The sequence below is a fragment of the Telmatherina bonti genome (genome assembly GCF_933228915.1).
Source record: "Telmatherina bonti genome assembly, chromosome: 7".
In the NCBI taxonomy this organism is placed as follows: Eukaryota; Metazoa; Chordata; class Actinopteri; order Atheriniformes; family Telmatherinidae; genus Telmatherina; species Telmatherina bonti.
In genome coordinates this window covers 6,007,474-6,026,179 of record NC_136625.1, presented here as the reverse complement: position 1 = coordinate 6,026,179, position 18,706 = coordinate 6,007,474, and the positions used below count along the sequence as shown (strand labels likewise).

Sequence of the window (18,706 nt, the reverse complement as noted above, 5' to 3'; positions counted from 1 at the left end):
ACCTATTCATCCATCCATCCATTCATCCATCCACCTATTCATCCATCCATCCACCTATTCATCCATCCATCCATCTTCTGCCGCTTATCCTGGGTCGGGTCTCGGGGGACTCCGAGATATTTAAACTCCTCCACTTGAGGCAGGACCTGACTCTCGCCACGGAGAGGACAATCCACGCGGTTCCAGAAATATATAAATACACACACGAATGGACGGACAGAAGGACGACTATCCTGTAGAGCACACCTTCTCTTTGCTGTGAGTTCTCGTGTGAATCTTCAAGGAACTGAGGTGCTTGAAATTTCTTCCACACACTCCACAGAAATGCGGCTTCTCTCCAGAGTGCAGCCTCATGTGGACCATCAAGACGCTGCTCTGGATGAAGCTCCTCCCACACACGCTGCAGGAGAACGGCTTCTCGCCGGTGTGGACTCTCGTGTGCACCAACAGGTGGTCGTTCCGAGTGAAACCTTTGCCGCAGATGTTGCAGGAGTACTGCTTCTCAGTTTTGTGGATTTTCATGTGTGTCAGCAGGTTACCCTTCTGGGTGAAATTCTTCCCACATGTTCTGCAGGAGAACGGCTTCTCGCCGGTGTGGGTTCTCCTGTGGACAGTCAGGTGACCGCTGTAAGCGAAACTTTTCCCACATATTTCGCATGAATACAGCTTCTCCCCTGTGTGGATCCTCATGTGAGTGAGGAGGTTGCATTTATGAGAAAAGCTCTTGGCACACGTCTGGCAGGCGTACGGCTTGAAGCCCGTGTGGATGCGGTGATGTTGCTCCATGTTGAACTTCCTGCTGAAGGATTTTCCACACACACCACAGTCCACAGACTTGTTCTCAGACTCTGTGCTGAGCTGACTTTCTGATTCACAAGAGTTGCCACTATGATGTCTCTTCTCTGTCTTTATCTCTGAGTCTGGAACTGATCCTAGATCTGCCTGATCCAGATCGGCTCCTGTCCGACTTTGGTTCGGAGTTAAAGTAGAGCTACTGGAGTAAAGCTGATCTGGGAAAAGTTCTACTTCACTGAAGTCACCTTCCTGATGCATGGGAGTCACTGTGAAGGTGTCGCTCTCCTGCTTCAGCGCTCCTTCCTCACCGGCACAGAGTTCTGTTTGTTCCTCTTTAATCTCTGCAGGTTCTGGTTCCTCCCAGACCGGGTCTGGACTCCTATCCTGGTCCCATGCTTGCTGGTCAGGGAGACCTTCCCCATCGTTGTCGACATCCTCCTGCGGTAAGTCTGCATGGAGAACAGGAAGAAACCTGTAAATAGGTCTGGGCGATGAATCGCATTGTAATCTCAGTACGATCTGGGTTTCCAACGACCATAAAAATAAAAGGTGTGATTATTTTCCTCTCTGCAGTTTCCTCTCCTGCTGTCTTCAGCTGCTAATCGAGCGTCTCTGGCGTTGCAGCGCTGTGCTGTAAACTCCTCCCACAGCCGCTTTGCTTTCATTCAGACACTGTTGCCAACTTGGAGACTTTCTCGCTAAATCTGGAGACTTTTTTTGTTAAAAGCGACAAATCTAGCAGCTTTTACTGGAGTTATTAGAGACTTTTCTGGTGTTTTGGCGACTGACTTGAAGGCACATATTGTTCTGCAGTTACTGTAAGGAAGGAGCAGCGGGAGCCTCTCCCGTCCTAAAGCACTCCCAGGCGGCCAGTCTCAGTCGGCTCCGGCTGCAGGTCAATGTAGAATAACTGCAGTAGGTTGTGGAAGTTCACCTAAACATAGTTTATACCATTGTCAGTGACAACTGGCTGCATTATTTTCCTATACATAGTTCGGCCAGTTAAACACTGTAATATCCCTCCGTTACGGGGCGTTACCATAGCAACGCGTTAACCAGCTGGTTCAGATCAGCCGTCTTTTAACAGGTGAATGAGAGAAACGCGCTGCAGCCTGACAGCGGTTGTTTGGTATAAAACGTGCATCCAGGCCAACGTAAAATAGTTCCTATATAAGCGGTAAAAGCGGATTAAACAACTCGGAACCGTACATTAGACGGTTATAATGCACGACACGGAGTCTAGAACACCACGACGCGCAGCGTTGTTTAATTCTTACTTATATTTATTCAGTTTACATCAGTATTTGCACTTTGTCAAGACAAAGCTTCACGTTGTTTGTTTGTTTTCTAGAATATGTGGAATCATAAAGACGTTGTTTAAAAGCCACTGTTTAATGTAAACTATATTCGTGTTGTTAAAGATAAAAGGACAGTCGTGTTAAATAATCAAGATCTCAATTTCAGTCAAAATAATCGTGATTAGAATTTTTGCCATCATCGAGCAGCGCTACCTGAAACGACTCAACATCCTCAGTGGTACTAACCAGAACCATGATGGTCATGTCTCAGCCAGACCTCCCCAGTGTTTCCTACCTGCTGGACTGGACTTTCTTACTGGTTTCCAGCTGATGTCCAGCAGTCTGCGCTGACGATCCAGCTCTTCTTCGTACTGAACGATGGTTTTTTCAAACTCTGTGAATATTTCTTCAGCAGCAGCAGTTAGTCTCGCGCTGATAAACTCTCTCAGATGCTGAACTGAAGACATTGTTGCTGAAACTCTGAAACATTCAGATGGAAACAGACAAAACCTTCTTCCAGCTGACGGCGCGTACTTCCGCCCGGTATCACACGGAAAGGTTCCGGCGGTAAACCTGAGTTCCCGCTGCAGGGTTCTGCTGTAAACACTGAGGACATAAAACTGCAGACAGACCAGGAACCTGATCCAGAAAGCGGGTTAAACTCAAACTCGGACTATTTTCATGCTGAGTTGAGGGAAAGTCTGCGTTTTTGTCGCAGAAAGAGACGCAAGTCAAACTCCGTTGCCATGGTAACTGACTGGTTGCCACGGTAACTGACTGGTGACGTAAACGGGCTTGTTGGGAGGTTCGGGTTCATCCAGCTTCTTTCAGTTTTCCATGTTTTCCGGATCTGTTGGCCTTGTTGTGTTGCTTCTGCCTCTGTAAACAACACGCAAAGCAGCTTCAACCATTTAAATGTTTTCATTAAATAAAAAGTGTTTTTTATGTAAACTAATTTCATTCTATCAGGATTTGTTGTTTCACAAATGGAGATTTTTATCCAAACTAAATCTAATTTTATCTTATTTTATTATTAAATGATGACACAAACCGTTCCAGTAACAGAATAACTCCGTGTTTAAACCGCCTCCTGAACAGGACCTGGGTTGATTCTTCATGTCTTCCAAGCTTTGGCGCCGTAGTTAAAACCACGTTTGTCGTTAGCAGCTTGTAAGCAGAATGATGTTCCCCATATGACATGTTGCTTTTATTCCAGACCAGATGTGTCTGTCAGAGGTTCATTCCGATAAAACATATCATGAAATTTGTTTTTTTTTTTTTTTGTTTTCCATCTTGTGCTGAATGTACACAACACACACACTTGGTGTTAATGTCATGATTTCATTTAGCACTCCGGCGACCTCTGACCTCCCAACAAACAGACCGAACGGAGCAACAGATCAGTCTGGAGAGGCTGGGAACACTTCTTTAAAACATCACATAACACGGTGGAACTTGTGATGTGTTTCTAGTTAAAGAACTTTTTATGAACCACCACCAAGTCTACCAGAAGTTTCCTCGTTGTTCTCCACATGAACTGTAAGTTCATCAGATAAACGCTGTAACCAGAGATCAGAACTCTGGTCCTCGGGTCGGTGTCCTGCAGGATGTTTCTCTGCTGCTCCACACCGGATTATTATCATTTTTATTTGCTGATGTGTGTCAGGTCAGCCATCATCACCTCGCAGGTAACAAAAGAACATGGAAGCGAGTGACTGTTGTAAATTCAGCTTTTCTTTAATGAAAGGAGATGAATACATGTGAGCACAACTGTACATCCTGCAGGTTTCAGTGTTTATCTGCTGCAACACTCCTGTATGAACTCAGCCGCTCGCTACCACACCGCTCCAGAAGTCGACAAGTTCTGGAGAACCGTTTCATTTCAACCAGGCCCGTTGCAGCAGGGAAACACTAAAACCTACAGGGTGACGTCGGTTCATTCAAAGCATCTTAACTGAGAAATTCCCGAAAATAAAACGTCACACAAACAGTATGTCGTCACATCGCGGTGCAACAAAAGGAAATGTGTTTGACATAAAACAGAATTACTCACTGCAACCGTCTCCAAACCAATTTCATTTTATCCACAAAACACTGAATATGAACATGTTCAGCTCCAGCAGGCCGGAACAACCAGAACCTTTCAGTCCAGAACACAAAACTCACACATCCGGACGTGGCGGGAAACAGAACCCTTTCTTACATCAGTCAGTGTGAGAGGATCAGACATGCTTTCTGCAGAAAACACTCCGTGATTGGCTGCAAAAGCTTCTCTAAACGTTCAGCTGAAGATGCAAACAGCTACTGACGACTAAACGTTGCATCCTGGGAGTCAGAAGCAAAGAGAAGGCCGAGCTTCCATTCACACGGTCCCCTTGTGTGCGAATAATCTCATGTGTTTCATCCAGTTGCTGTGTGTTCTGAAGTTCTTGTTGCACGTTATGCAGTGGAAGGGGATGTGTGTCTTCATGTGTCTCTGCAGATCCGCCTCGTTCTTAAAATGTCTCCCACAATCCTTGCAGGTGGGAAACTCGCCCGTGTGGATTTTCAGATGAGAAAACAGCTGCTTTCTGGAAATGAACTTCTTTTGGCACGTGTCGCATGAGAAGGGTCTCTCGCCCGTGTGGATCCTCATGTGGACCAGCAGAACCGATCGGGACGTGCAGGTTCTCCCGCACATGTCACAGTGATGCAGGTTCTCGCCGGAGTGGATCCTCATGTGGGTCTTCAGGCCGATTGGCTGCATGTAACTCCGCCCACATGTCAGACACGTGAACGGCTTCTTGACTGGTTTTTTCTTCTTCTTGGTTTTGTGCACCATCGTGTGGATTTTCAGGGTGGATTTTTTGTCAAAACTTTTCCCGCATGTCTCACAGGTGTGCGGCGTCTGGCCGACGTGGAGCATCACGTGGGTCTTCAGGGAGCTCCTGTAGGCGAAACTCTTCCCGCAGTTGTCACACGAATACAGCTTCTTGTGAACGTGAACCTTCATGTGGGCTTCCAGCGTCGACCTCTTCATGAAACCTTCCCCACATATTTTACAGATGAAAGGATTTTCACCTGTGTGACATCGGACGTGTCTCACCATGTTGTGCCGCTGCTTGAAGCCTTTTCCACAAAAGCTACATATGAAGGTCTTCGGCCTGGACTGGGGGTCTCCGCTGGAGCTCCCCTCCTGGTTCTGGACCTGAGCTGAGGAGGAGTTCTGAGAGAAAAGCTCAATGATGTCTGGTTTGGATTCACTTTGGTCACCTTCCTGGGAGGTGGGAGTCACCATGACGACCTCCGCCTCCTGCTTCCGGACAAGCTGTTCTCCCTCCTGATTGGTGCACACCACCTCCTCCTCCTCCTCCTCCTCCTCCTCCTCCCCCTCTTCCTCTTCTTCCTCCTTCTCATCATCATCAACTTCAGTTTCTGACGGTTCTGGCTCCTCCTGAACCTCGTTGGGGTTCTCCTCTTGGTCTAAAAGTTGCTCCTCTGCAGAAGTTTCCACCCCCTTTGAGACAAATTCATGTTGGAGTTCTGGAGGGACGAGAAACAGCAGATTCACACTGGTGTGTGTAACATGTCCTGTGTGTAACATGTCCTGTGTGTAACATGTCCTGTGTGTAACATGTTCTGTGTGTAACATGGCCTGTGTGTAACATGTCATGTGTGTAACATGTCCTGTGTGTAACATGCCCTGTGTGTAACATGCCCTGTGTGTAACATGTCCTGTGTGTAGCATGCCCTGTGTGTAACATACCCTGTGTGTAACCTGTCATGTGTGTAACATGTCCTGTGTGTAAGATGCCATGTATGTAACATGTCCTGTGTAACATGTCATGTGTGTAACATGTCATGTGTGTAACATGTCCTGTGTGTAACATGTCCTGTGTGTAACATGTCATGTGTGTAACATGTCCTGTGTGTAACATGTTATGTGTGTAACATGGCCTGTGTGTAACATGTCCTGTGTGTAACATGTCCTGTGTGTAAGATGCCATGTGTGTAACATGTCATGTGTGTAACATGTCCTGTGTGTAACATGTCCTGTGTGTAACATGTCCTGTGTGTAACATGTCCTGTGTGTAACATGTCATGTGTGTAACATGTCATGTGTGTAACATGTCCTGTGTGTAACATGTCCTGTGTGTAACATGTCATGTGTGTAACATGTCCTGTGTGTAACATGTCATGTGTGTAACATGTTATGTGTGTAACATGGCCTGTGTGTAACATGTCCTGTGTGTAACATGTCATGTGTGTAACATGTCCTGTGTGTAACATGTCATGTGTGTAACATGTCATGTGTGTAACATGTCCTGTGTGTAACATGTCATGTGTGTAACACGTCCTGTGTGTAACACGTCCTGTGTGTAACATGTTATGTGTGTAACATGTCCTGTGTGTAACATGTCATGTGTGTAACATGTCCTGTGTGTAACATGTTATGTGTGTAACATGTCCTGTGTGTAACATGTTATGTGTGTAACATGTCATGTGTGTAAAATGCCCTGTGTGTAAAATGTCATGTGTGTAACATGTCCTGTGTGTAACATGTTATGTGTGTGTTATTTGTCATGTTTTCCACCCCTGATCTGCCGGCACCCATCAATGGAACCTCTGTCCTCCTGCAGCTTCCTAACTGTCTCTGCTGTTTCTCATCAGTTTCATTCAGTTCTCCTGGTTTTCACGTCTCACAACCAACTTAAACTCCCTCCCATCTCTTCCGTTCTGCCAGATTATCAGCAGATTCAAGTCTAGTTGTTTCCAGCGTTCTACAGATTGTCTCCAGTTGCCGACCTGCTGCTTCAGTCCCAGGATCACCCGCCTTGCCCACGACGGACATCTCTAGTTTCTTGGGTTTTCTGGTCACAGACGCTCGCTTTGTCTTTGGCTCCCCGAGCCTCGCCTACCGTCCTGGATCAGTACTTCATCTGCTGTATAATAGTCTTTACCTCCTGCCTCCATCCTGACCCTGTCTCTGGATCCTGGACTCTAACAGCTGATCATTCACCTGGATTGATCCTCTTCAGTCTCATCTCACATTCCTTATTCACCAATAAACTGCTTACTGTTTACAGCTCCTTGTGTGGCTGAACGTCCAAGTCCTCACAGACATTCATTACATTATGTAGTGTGTGTGTTACGTCATGCGTGTTACGTCGTGTGTGTGTTAGGTCGTGTGTGTGTTACGTCGTGTGTGTGTTACGTTGTGTGAGTGTGTGTTACGTCGTGTGTGTGTGTGTTACGTCGTGTGTGTGTGTTACGTCGTGTGTGTTATGTCGTGTGTGTGTTGCGTCGTGTGTGTTACGTTGTGTGTGTGTGTTACGTCGTGTGTGTGTGTTACGTGGTGTGTTACGTTGTGTGTGTGTGTGTGTGTGTTACGTGGTGTGTTACGTTGTGTGTGTGTGTTACGTCGTGTGTGTGTGTGTGTTACGTCATGTGTTACGTTGTGTGTGTGTGTTACGTGGTGTGTGTGTGTGTTACGTCATGTGTGTGTGTGTGTGTTACGTGGTGTGTGTTACGTCATGTGTGTGTTACGTGGTTTGTGTGTTACGTTGTGTGTGTTACGTCGTGTGTGTTACATCGCGTGTGTTACGTCGTGTGTGTGTTATGTCATGTGTGTGTTACGTCGTGTGTGTGTTACGTCATGTGTGTGTGTTACGTCGTGTGTGTGTGTTACGTCGTGTGTGTGTTATGTCATGTGTGTGTTACGTCATGTGTGTTACGTCGTGTGTGTGTGTTACGTCGTGTGTGTGTGTGTTACGTGGTGTGTTACGTTGTGTGTGTGTGTGTGTGTGTTACGTGGTGGGTGTTACGTCGTGTGTGTGTGTTACGTCATGTGTGTGTTACGTCGTGTGTGTGTTACGTCGTGTGTGTGTTACGTTGTGTGAGTGTGTGTTACGTCGTGTGTGTGTTATGCCGTGTGTGTGTGTTACGTCGTGTGTGTGTTACGTCGTGTGTGTTATGTCGTGTGTGTGTTGCGTCGTGTTTGTTACGTCGTGTGTGTGTTACGTCATGTGTGTTACGTCGTGTGTGTGTTACGTCGTGTGTGTGTGTGTTACGTGGTGTGTTACGTTGTGTGTGTGTGTTACGTGGTGTGTGTTACGTCGTGTGTGTGTGTGTTACGTCGTGTGTGTTACATCACGTGTGTGTGTGTGTGTGTGTTACGTCATGTGTGTTACGTTGTGTGTGTGTGTTACGTGGTGTGTGTTACGTCGTGTGTGTGTGTGTTACGTCATGTGTGTGTGTGTGTTTTACGTGGTGTGTGTTACGTCATGTGTGTTACGTGGTTTGTGTGTTACGTTGTGTGTGTTACGTCGTGTGTGTTACATCGCGTGTGTTACGTCGTGTGTGTGTTATGTCATGTGTGTGTTACGTCGTGTGTGTGTTATGTCGTGTGTGTGTTACGTCATGTGTGTGTTACGTCGTGTGTGTGTTACGTCGTGTGTGTGTTACGTCGTGTGTGTGTGTTACGTTGTGTGTGTGTTATGTCACGTGTGTGTTACGTCATGTGTGTTACGTCGTGTGTGTGTGTTACGTCGTGTGTGTGTGTGTTACGTGGTGTGTTACGTTGTGTGTGTGTGTGTGTTACGTGGTGGGTGTTACGTCGTGTGTGTTACGTCGTGTGTGTGTGTTACGTCATGTGTGTTACGTTGTGTGTGTGTGTTACGTGGTGTGTGTTACGTGGTGTGTGTTACGTCGTGTGTGTGTGTGTGTGTTACATGGTGTGTGTTACGTCGTGTGTGTGTTACGTGGTTTGTGTGTTACGTTGTGTGTGTTACGTCGTGTGTGTGTGTGTTACGTCGTGTGTGTTACGTCGTGTGTGTGTTATGTCATGTGTGTGTTACGTCGTGTGTGTGTTATGTCGTGTGTGTTACGTCATGTGTATGTGTGTTACGTCGTGTGTGTGTTACGTCGTGTGTGTGTGTTACGTCGTGTGTGTGTTGTCATGTGTGTGTTACGTCGTGTGTGTGTGTGTTACGTCGTGTGTGTTACATCGCGTGTGTGTTATGTCGTGTGTGTGTTACGTCATGTGTGTGTGTTACGTCGTGTGTGTGTTACGTCGTGTTTGTGTTACGTCGTGTGTGTGTTACGTCGTGTGTGTGTTATGTCATGTGTGTGTTACGTCGTGTGTGTGTTACGTCGTGTGTGTGTGTTACGTCGTGTGTGTGTTACGCTGTGTGTGTGTTACGTCGTGTGTGTGTTATGTTGTGTGTGTGTGTGTGTGTTACGTGGTGTGTGTGTTATTTCACACAGCTGACAGACCGGTGGCGTTTAGGTGAGCTCTCCAGCGGACGTCCAGCATTCTGCGTTGACGGTGGATCTCTTCTTTGTACTGCAGGATGTTTTTGTTTTCTTCATCGTTGCGTCGTTTTCTGTTTCTTCTGCGTTTCTCTTCCGGCTTCGTCTCCGTCTCTCTGGTCGTTTCTAAGGGTGTGGAACGGTTTACTTCCTGGTCGTGGATCTCAGGTAGAGGAGAAAGCTGCTCCGTGTTTGGTTCTGCTTCCTGGAAGTCACATTCCTGAAGGGTGGAAACTAATGTCACGTTATCAGTCTCCTGTTTCACGTCCACCCACCTTCCCTCCAGACTGGGACAGACGTCCTCCTGCTCCAATATAAACTGTGGATATTCCTCCTGGTCACAGAGAACGTCCTCCTCCTTATGGACGTGTTGCTGCAGGACTTCTACAGGAACAGGGGAAAACAACAGATCACTAAACAGATCTTTTAGAGATTACTTTCTTCATTTCATCCTCTTCTCTGGAGGATGGATGTTACAACAGCCCTCCTACAGAGTTACTACTCCTACTAGTGCTGGGCGACGTATCGAATATACTGGAGATATGGTGGCTCGTCCCCTGTGGGACATAGAAAATATTTATTCATCATCGTCCAGTATCCAGGTGTTTTTAGATGTGGGTGGGGTTTCCTCCCTCCTCCTCGACTCTGGACCGTTTTGCACAGAGAGTTAAAGCAAGCGCACCTCGTTACGTACATAATGTGAGCTACGTGCTACGTCATGAGAGGCGGCGTGGAGCAGCTTTTCTAGCTGAGAACTCCGGCAGCAGCGCCAGTTACAAAAAATGGAGGAAGAATTTGTTCCAAAGAAAAATAGTCCAGGATCCTTCATCTGGCGGCGGTTTGGAGACCGGAGAAACGATGTTGACCAAACAATCGTCGTATGCAAAGTATGTTGCAAAAGTGTTTCCACAGTGGTACAACACATCATGCACAAAATGCGATCGTTTTTTAAACTTTTTATTTATTTATACCACAAGAAGAAACCCCCCCAAAAATGTTGTGAACTTTTCATTTTCACTTTATCAGGCAGCGAATTTTCATTTTACTGTTTTGTTTTTTTTAATCTGTGCATTTTTTTGTTATTACAGCTCAATTATACAAGAACTTTAGTTTATTTATCATTTTATTTCTTACTGCTGTTATGCACTGCACACAATGTGCACTTGAATTTACATTATTTTCATACGTTGCATTTATGACATCATGCAAAGGCAATTTATTTTGTTTAAAAATTACATGTTTCTGACTTTAACTGTTCAATAAATACAGTTTTGATCAATTTGCAATTTCATCCTTTTGGCATGAATGTTTAAAATCATAATGCAGCGTGAACAATTATGTTTTAATGTGGACATAAAATCATCTTACTGATGTGACAGTACGCACCGAAGCATTCATTCAAGGCTAAGTATCGAGATATATATCGTGACATGCCATAAAAATATTGGGATATTACTAAAAGGTCATATCGGCCAGCCCTAACTCCAATCATAAACATTACTGAAGTATTCTGTTTCATATTTTCCCATTTCTGTCATGTTTTATCTCTGTCACATCTCCTGAGATCTGTTGAGCTCCAAGATGATTCCTGGTTTGTAACCAGCTGGTTTCCTGTCAGGAGTGTAAGTAAAATAACTGCAGATGGTGATAAAAATAAAAAAAATAATAAATGTAACTTAGAGAACTATTCCTGTTAGTTTGTTCTGGGCATCGTGGTGTTTCCTACCTATTCTATGGAGCTGTATGTGCGGCTTCCAGCTGATGTCCAGCAGTCTGCGCTGACGATCCAGCTCTTCTTCGTACTGAACGATGGTTTTTTCAAACTCTGTGAATATTTCTTCAGCAGCAGCAGTTAGTCTCGCGCCGATAAACTCTCTCAGATGCTGAACTGAAGACATTGTTGCTGAAAGACCAAAAAAAAAAAAAAAAGTTTTAGGAGCCAAAAGTTGCTGCTTGAGGCCTTCGTGTCGTTCACTTCCGCCAGGTGTCACACTGAAAATGTTCCCCGGAATAGGGACACAAAACGGGCGCGTTTCCTTTGGTTGTTTTGGTCCTTCTGTTAAGAAAACTGTTTTAATATTTTACTATTTTATGTCTGGTACATATGGACATGTATCTTTTAGTAGCAGGTTTATATTTAAAAAGTACTTTAACATCTTAATAAATGCAGTTTTAAATCGTAACCTCGTTTCTTCAGTATATATTTATTTGTGTTATTATTCATTAATTTTACAGTTTCAAGTTTTTTTAAATTAAACAAAAAAATACTGAAATAAATTGACATGGTGATAACTAAGCAAGATTTGTTTTTTGTATGACAAACACTTTTAATTTGCTTTTTAAAGCTGAGTTGTAAATCTAAAACCATTTCTGGATAGATGAGCTCATCTTGATTTGTAATTTTGACTCAACAAATACTCTGCAGTAACCTATTTTTACTGTAATTCTTGATGCATAATAGTTGTAAGTTGTATTTTTAAAAAAAAACAAAAAAAAAACAAAAAAACCATTTAGATAATTGTCTATATGTCAGACTGGAAATCCATTTTGTTGGACTTAACTCAACTCCACACATGATTAGAGAAACATCAGAAGAAATTACTTATCTATACTGTTATTGTTCATTTATAATAGTTGAAAATTGTATGTTTAGATAAAAAAATAAAAATAAAAAAAAAGAAAGAAAAGAAAAGAAAAAAAAAGTTGATCATTGTCTACATGTCAGACTGGCAAGTCCATTTCCTTGGACTTAAGCCAGCTGATTAAGCCAGTATTATTATAAATACATCAGAAGAAATTACCATTTAAAATTAAAAGTTCATTATTTCAACATACACAGCCTGATATATAAGTTTGTTAAATTAACCTCTAAATAATCTTAGAATAAAGGAAAGTAATATGATTACTGGAGCGGATCCCCTGACTCAAGGATGACACTTACTGATGATTGTTTAAATGACAGTAAACCAGATAATTCACCGGAAGAGCTGGAAAATACACAGAAAAGGCGTTTAAGTTACAATCCGTACTCTTACGTCCTTTTCAATAAATTTAAATCTGTCAGTTATCTTGTAAAATTGATCTATGTGGCAAAATAAACATTCAGATACTCCTGTTATTATCTGACAGGGGGGCTGCTAATCATCACAAAGAAAGGAAAAATATGTGTTCATTTGGAAATCCTAACACTTTTTTTTTTTTAGGTGAAGTTAACTTGGACCACAACCGGTGAGCGAAAGTATCTTAAAAAATAAAAGCATTAACGGCAAGTTAACTGACTGCAAAGAAAGATAATAAATGCTAAAATAAAATATTAACGTTACAGATTACTTCGGTGTGTTTACAACCCTGTAATGAAAAATCGTTGAAGCTATAACTCCATTTGGTCTGTCTGGGAAAAACTGGTTCAGCTGAATGTAGCGATGCTTTCCTCCGTTGGCCACAAGGCGGCAGTAATGCGCCAGTCAGCTGCAGTAACAACAAAACAAAGAAGCTGATAAGAAGGGCGGAAGGCAGCTGTGTTGTCTGGTTCCATCTGAATGTTTCAGAGTTTCAGCAACAATGTCTTCAGTTCAGCATCTGAGAGAGTTTATCAGCGCGAGACTAACTGCTGCTGCTGAAGAAATATTCACAGAGTTTGAAAAAACCATCGTTCAGTACGAAGAAGAGCTGGATCGTCAGCGCAGACTGCTGGACATCAGCTGGAAACCAGTAAGAAAGTCCAGTCCAGCAGGTAGGAAACACTGGGAAAGTATGAATGAACTTACATGAACATGTTTCCAGGAGGTTCCCATCACAGATTTTTAGTTACTTTCATTTTTATTTTGCAGAGAAAACTGTCTCTGTGGTTATTTTCATGCATTAAACACAGTATGATGAAGAAACAGGAAACTGGCGAAATAAGATTTTTTGGAGTTTTTTTTTTTAATTTTATTTTATTATGTATATCAATAAATGAAACAAGTATAGAGTTTAACATTAAAGCAAGTTTATTTATATAGTTATTTCTTGTACAAACTATTCAAAGTGCTTTATATAAACTATTAAAAGCATCACCGCAGAGTACAGGAAGCATAAAAAGTAAACACAATTTAAAAAAGAAATAAAGACATAAAACTATAATAAGAAACAATGCAAGTTACAGTGTTACTTTACAGGATTTAAAGCAGCAGAGTTTCAGCAGAGAGTTTCAGCAGACCTGCAGGTTTCTGGTAGTTTGTTCCACATGTGAGGAGCAGGAAAACCTGAACGCTGCCTCCAGGTTTAGTTCTGAGACCAGGACGTAGACCAGGGGCCTCATTTCTAAAACTCTGCGTAGCAACAATGGTGTACGGATGGAAAACAGGAAATGCGGCGCAAAAAAACTTCCCCGTTTCTAAAGCAGCACATCCCACGCCTGTTTCCTTTATAAATCAGGATCAGCAGTAAATTTGAGGGAACATCTGGCCACGCCCACATGTTGGCTATAAAAGCTCAGGTGAACACCCTGATAAATATTAATCCATCTCATTTCCATGATGGTTCTGCAGGGAAAAAGCAAAAAAAAGAGGAATTTCTGGAATATGAGGAAGAAATTCTAATAGATAATGTTGTAAAATGTCAATATTTTATCTGGTGGAAGCGGGATGGACATCACGTCCACTCGTGCATCTTCATCCACAGGAGGAGGATGTTCACCAGGGAGGAAGGGGGTGCCGCTGCCCACTCCCACAGATTAGAAGCGGGGAAAATTAATGAGTCCAGAGATACGCTGGAACAAAATGCTCCAAATTTTACTTTGTTTCACTTTATAAAATAAACGTACACAAATGAGACGTCTCTGACTCCAGTTTATTTACTGGGAACATACTGGTGTTTCTGTGTGTCCCAGCTGGGTTGCAGCGCTACAGATGTGGTTGGGGGGGGGGGTTCCACCTTGTGTCCCCCAGCAGGCGTGTCCTGGCAGAGGAGGAGGTGCAGGAGATGGAGAAGAGATGGAGAAATCAAGACACCCTGACAGAAACGAGACTAAAAGATAAACTTGTGAATAAATCAGAATTCTCTTAAATGAGAATTCTGAACGGGACACGACGCTACACCACGTCTGGCTGTGGAGAACATAGTTCTGTTCCTCTGCTCTGGGTTGGAAAAAGGAGCGGACCCGACCTGTCAGTCGATTATTGCCCTTATTCAAACAATTTTCTTCTCTTTAACAGGATCACATGCAGCCTCGTCACTGCTTAAAGAGCTCTACCAAAACGTATACGGACTGCAACTGCATTGAAACTTTGGTTCCTCTTAAATATTAAATGGCTCTTAAGCGGCTCAATACAATTACAGTTAGAATAACATAAAAGAAATTTCTTCTTAACAAATGTATGTTATAATTTACAACTCAAATGATCAAATAACTTAAACTCTGCCACTAATAGTAGCTACAAACTGCATCAGGGTCTGAATGAATGAAGAGGGAAAGAAAACAGACTGTAAGGTGGAGCTTACTGACTTGGCTGCAGACACATGATGATGTCAAGACAAAAAGACAACCTGGGTAGGGGTGTCTTTATACTCAGATGCAGTTTCTTTTCATCAACCTCTATCTTTCTTTGGCTCTCCAGACCTCCCACAGGAGCCTGTCTGTAAAGGGGAGGAGGACACTGACCAGAAACTCCGTAAGCAGGACAGGAACACCAGTCTGGACCAGCAGGAATGTCCAGAGATTAAAGAAGAGCAGCAGGAACTCTGCGCCAGTCAGGAGAGAGAGCAGCTTGTTCGGAAGCAGGAGGATGGGAACTTTATGTTGGCCTCAGCTTGTCCTCAAAGTGACTTCAGGGAAGCAGAATCAAATGCTGATCAGCTTCACCCGCACATCTCTCCCCTGAATCAGAACCAAGATCGGGAGGGAAGCCAGAGTAGCCACAGTGACAGAGGAGACATCTCTCCTGCGTCAGAGAGTCTGTTTCCTGCTGAGCCAGGAGAAGAGACTGTTAGAGGCTCTCTTTGTGGACGAGTCTTTCGAAACAAGCACATCATAGGACAACGTGAAAGGAACCTCACCGATGTGAAGGCATTCGTTTGCCAAACATGTGGGAAAGGTTTTGCTCACAGTTGTGCCTTGTTGAGACACATGAGAGTTCACACAGGTGAGAAGCTGTTTTCTTGTGCAACATGTGGGAAATGTTTCTCTCAGAATGGCAGTCTGTTGACCCACATGAGGATCCATACTGGTGAGAAGTTGTACCCTTGTGAGATCTGTGGGAAAAGCTTCACTCAAAGTGGGAACTTATTGAGACACATGAGGATCCATACCGGTGAGAAGTTGTACCCTTGTCAGACCTGTGGGAAAAGCTTTACACAAAGTGGGACCCTATTGAGACACATGAGGATCCACACAGGTGAGGTGTTTCCTTGTGAAATATGTGGAAAAACGTTCCACTTCAGAGGTGATTTGACTGCCCACATGAGAATCCACACAGACCAGAAGTCCTACGCTGAAGAAACTGAAAATTGTAACTTAACCTTCAACTAAAACATTTATGTTAACAGTAACCACATTTGCTTTTGGTTTATAAGGACATATTAAACAAATTCCTGTATTAAAAGGTTGATTCTCCCGTCAGGTTGCGGTTGCATGACCAGATTTCTTCAGTAACTCAAAAAGAACAAATATTTGCTTGTTTGGATATTTAGTACAGAAGATAGGGGCAAATATTGCTATGGCAACTCCGTATCATGTATATTTGCTCCACTATTTTTAGTTCAACATCTGCATAGACTACTATGTAATACTGTAATATTATTTCTAAAACTGCTTATTTTTTGTCAACACTTTGAGTTGCATTGTGCTTGAAATGTGCTCTATAAATCAAGACATTGCTTATTTACCGTGTTTCACATTTTTACTGTAAAATTTCATGTGTTCCTCACGATTGTCTTTTTTTTTTTTATTCAGGTGACAACTCTGTTTTGTTATTAAATTTTTACTTTACTCATACACCAACGTGTTTAATCAAGGCTGACGGTGCGGTGTTGGTTGGAGTGTTCAGATCACTGTTGTGAGTCCGGTTAGAACTCCAAAGAACGAGTCGCTTGCACTTTAACAGGGGTTATTAAGCCAACTGAAGTTTCCAATTTGTCCTTTTCACACTTGATGACATGGATTGTGGTTCTAGGACAGAAATAAAATTATAAATCAACTAAATAATCATGCAAACATATAAGTGCAATTTTAGCCCCTTAAAGGGCCTGTCAGTCCTTTAGGCAGCCTTCTGTACAGCTGCCCCCATATTCACCCGTGAATACGAACAACTAAAAGGCTGAAATAAGGGGTGATTAACTATACTTAGGCAAGGCAGGCAGTCTGACAAGTCTGACCACTGGACGGACGTAAGTTCTCCCCTTGACAGTTACTTTGACTGATCTGATCTGGGTTCCTGGTCCAGGAAAAACCTGTGAGACTTTACACACCGGCCACAGGGCCCGTGGAAGCTGGTTATCCACAATCATAACCACGTCTCTCACTTGTAGATTGGTTGATTCAGTACGCCACTTCTGGTGGGCTTGGAGTCCAGGCAGGTATTACCTCAGGAAATGTTGCCAGAAATGTACAGCCAGGATTTGACTATGCCTCTATTTTCTTTGTCTGGGCCATTATAGACCACTTGTGGCAATGAGGCATCCCACCGCCCCATGAGGAGACAGTTGAGGTGTAGCCCAGGGGTTTGGAGTTGAGCATCCCCTCAGTTTCAATCAGAACTGTGCTCAACACCTCCTCAGTGACTGTTTGGGCTCCAATCGTGACACAGAGGGCAGTCTTCAGTGACCGAATTTCACGTTCCCAGCAAGAGTGGGGATCCAGGGGGGTTGAAGGTAAACTGGATTTGCTGGTGAGCAAGCTGTTCTTTGAGGTTTGGGTGAAGCTCCTGGAATGTCTCTTGGAGCTCGCGTTCTTCTCCATGAAAATTTGTCCCCTGATCACAGAGAATCTCCTTGGGTTTCCCACACCTTGCTATAAAGCACCTTGGGGCCAAGAGAAATGCATTTGTGTCCATCCTGGGGATCAGGTCAAGGTGGACTGCTGTGGTAGTTAGACATTTAAACAATATTCCCCACCTTTTCTCATTCTGGCATCCAATCTTAATTGTGAATGGTCCAAAACAATCCACACCCAGGGCATAGAATGCCGGCTTGAAGAGGCGCAGTCTAGCTGGAGGGAGGTCTGCCATACGGGGTGGATTTGGGTGACCTTTCCACTTGCACTCAACACAGAATCGCTGTGGGTGGCATACTGCTTCATGTCCACATAATACCCAGTATCTCCTTCTGATCTCAGAGAAAACCCTCTATGGCCCTTGATGCTGGAGCTTATTGTCATAATCTTGAATGAGAAGTCTGGTGAGAGCGTGTTTGGGATCAAGAAAAATGGGATGCACCTAATCTACACCAAGGACAGGATTACTACAAAGACGACCTCCAACTCGGATGAGTTCTGTTTTCTCATCAAACTTCGGTGCAAGTAGAAGGAGGCAACTGGATTGAGCAATTGGTTTGCCAACTCTTAACTGGGTGACTTGCTCAGGGAATGAGTCTCTTTGAGCTTTTTGTAGAGTTCGGAGTTCGGCAGCAGTATAAGAATCTGCAGTGAGAGGGAGCTGAGTGTCAGCCGCCCCGTAAAGCTGACATGCAGTGACCTCAAGAAAACTGTCCCATGTCTGGAAATGTTGTGGATCCGGAATAGTGGAACTGAACATGGTTAAACCAATGACATGTCCTTTCAACTCACCTTCAGAGTCACTCTGGGGTGGAGGTGGCAGATCAGGCCAATACCTCCGAGCTAGTTTCGGGAATGTAGGCCTATCTGCCCATCTACTGCCCTGACTAATGTCTTGGAGGTGTGGCCACGGGTAATGTCATCTGCTGTATTTTCTTGAGAGGGCACATACCTCCATGTGGTAGCTTCGGTCAGTTCTTGTATTTCTGCAACCTGAGTGCCCATGAAGACCTTATATCTGCAGGATTCAGATCCCAACCAGGTTAAGACGGAGGTCAAGTCAGATCACAAAGTGCAGAGGTGAATGGGAAGCGTTACCTCGGTGCTGATAGCCCTGTAGAGCTGGGCACTTGTTAGAGCAGCGCACAACTCTAAATGCAGGATAGACTGCTGATTCTTGGGGGCAACACGTGATCGAGCAGCGAGGAAGGCAACCTCAACTTCTCCCTCTGGACACTCTGTCCTTAGATAAGCCACTGATCCATATGCCTGTTCAGAGGCATCACAGAACACATGAATGTCTCATGTAGAGTTGGATTGGTTCAGCATGGGGCTGGTGTAGCGCCTTGGCAGT

The 18,706-nt window shown here is 44.0% G+C and overlaps 1 protein-coding gene across 1 annotated transcript; it reads right to left on the bottom strand.

The window, feature by feature from the left end:
• Positions 1 to 3,859: 3,859 nt before the first annotated feature.
• LOC306757971 (uncharacterized protein) lies at positions 3,860 to 11,352 on the bottom strand. Its single transcript, XM_079243173.1, has 3 exons — positions 11,110 to 11,352; positions 9,348 to 9,767; positions 3,860 to 5,615 (listed from the first exon to the last, which is right to left on the bottom strand). Exons 1-3 carry the CDS (start codon positions 11,279 to 11,281, stop codon positions 4,456 to 4,458), a joined length of 1,752 nt encoding a protein of 583 aa, XP_079099299.1. The 5' UTR covers positions 11,282 to 11,352; the 3' UTR covers positions 3,860 to 4,455.
• Between the last annotated feature and the right edge of the window lie 7,354 nt (positions 11,353 to 18,706).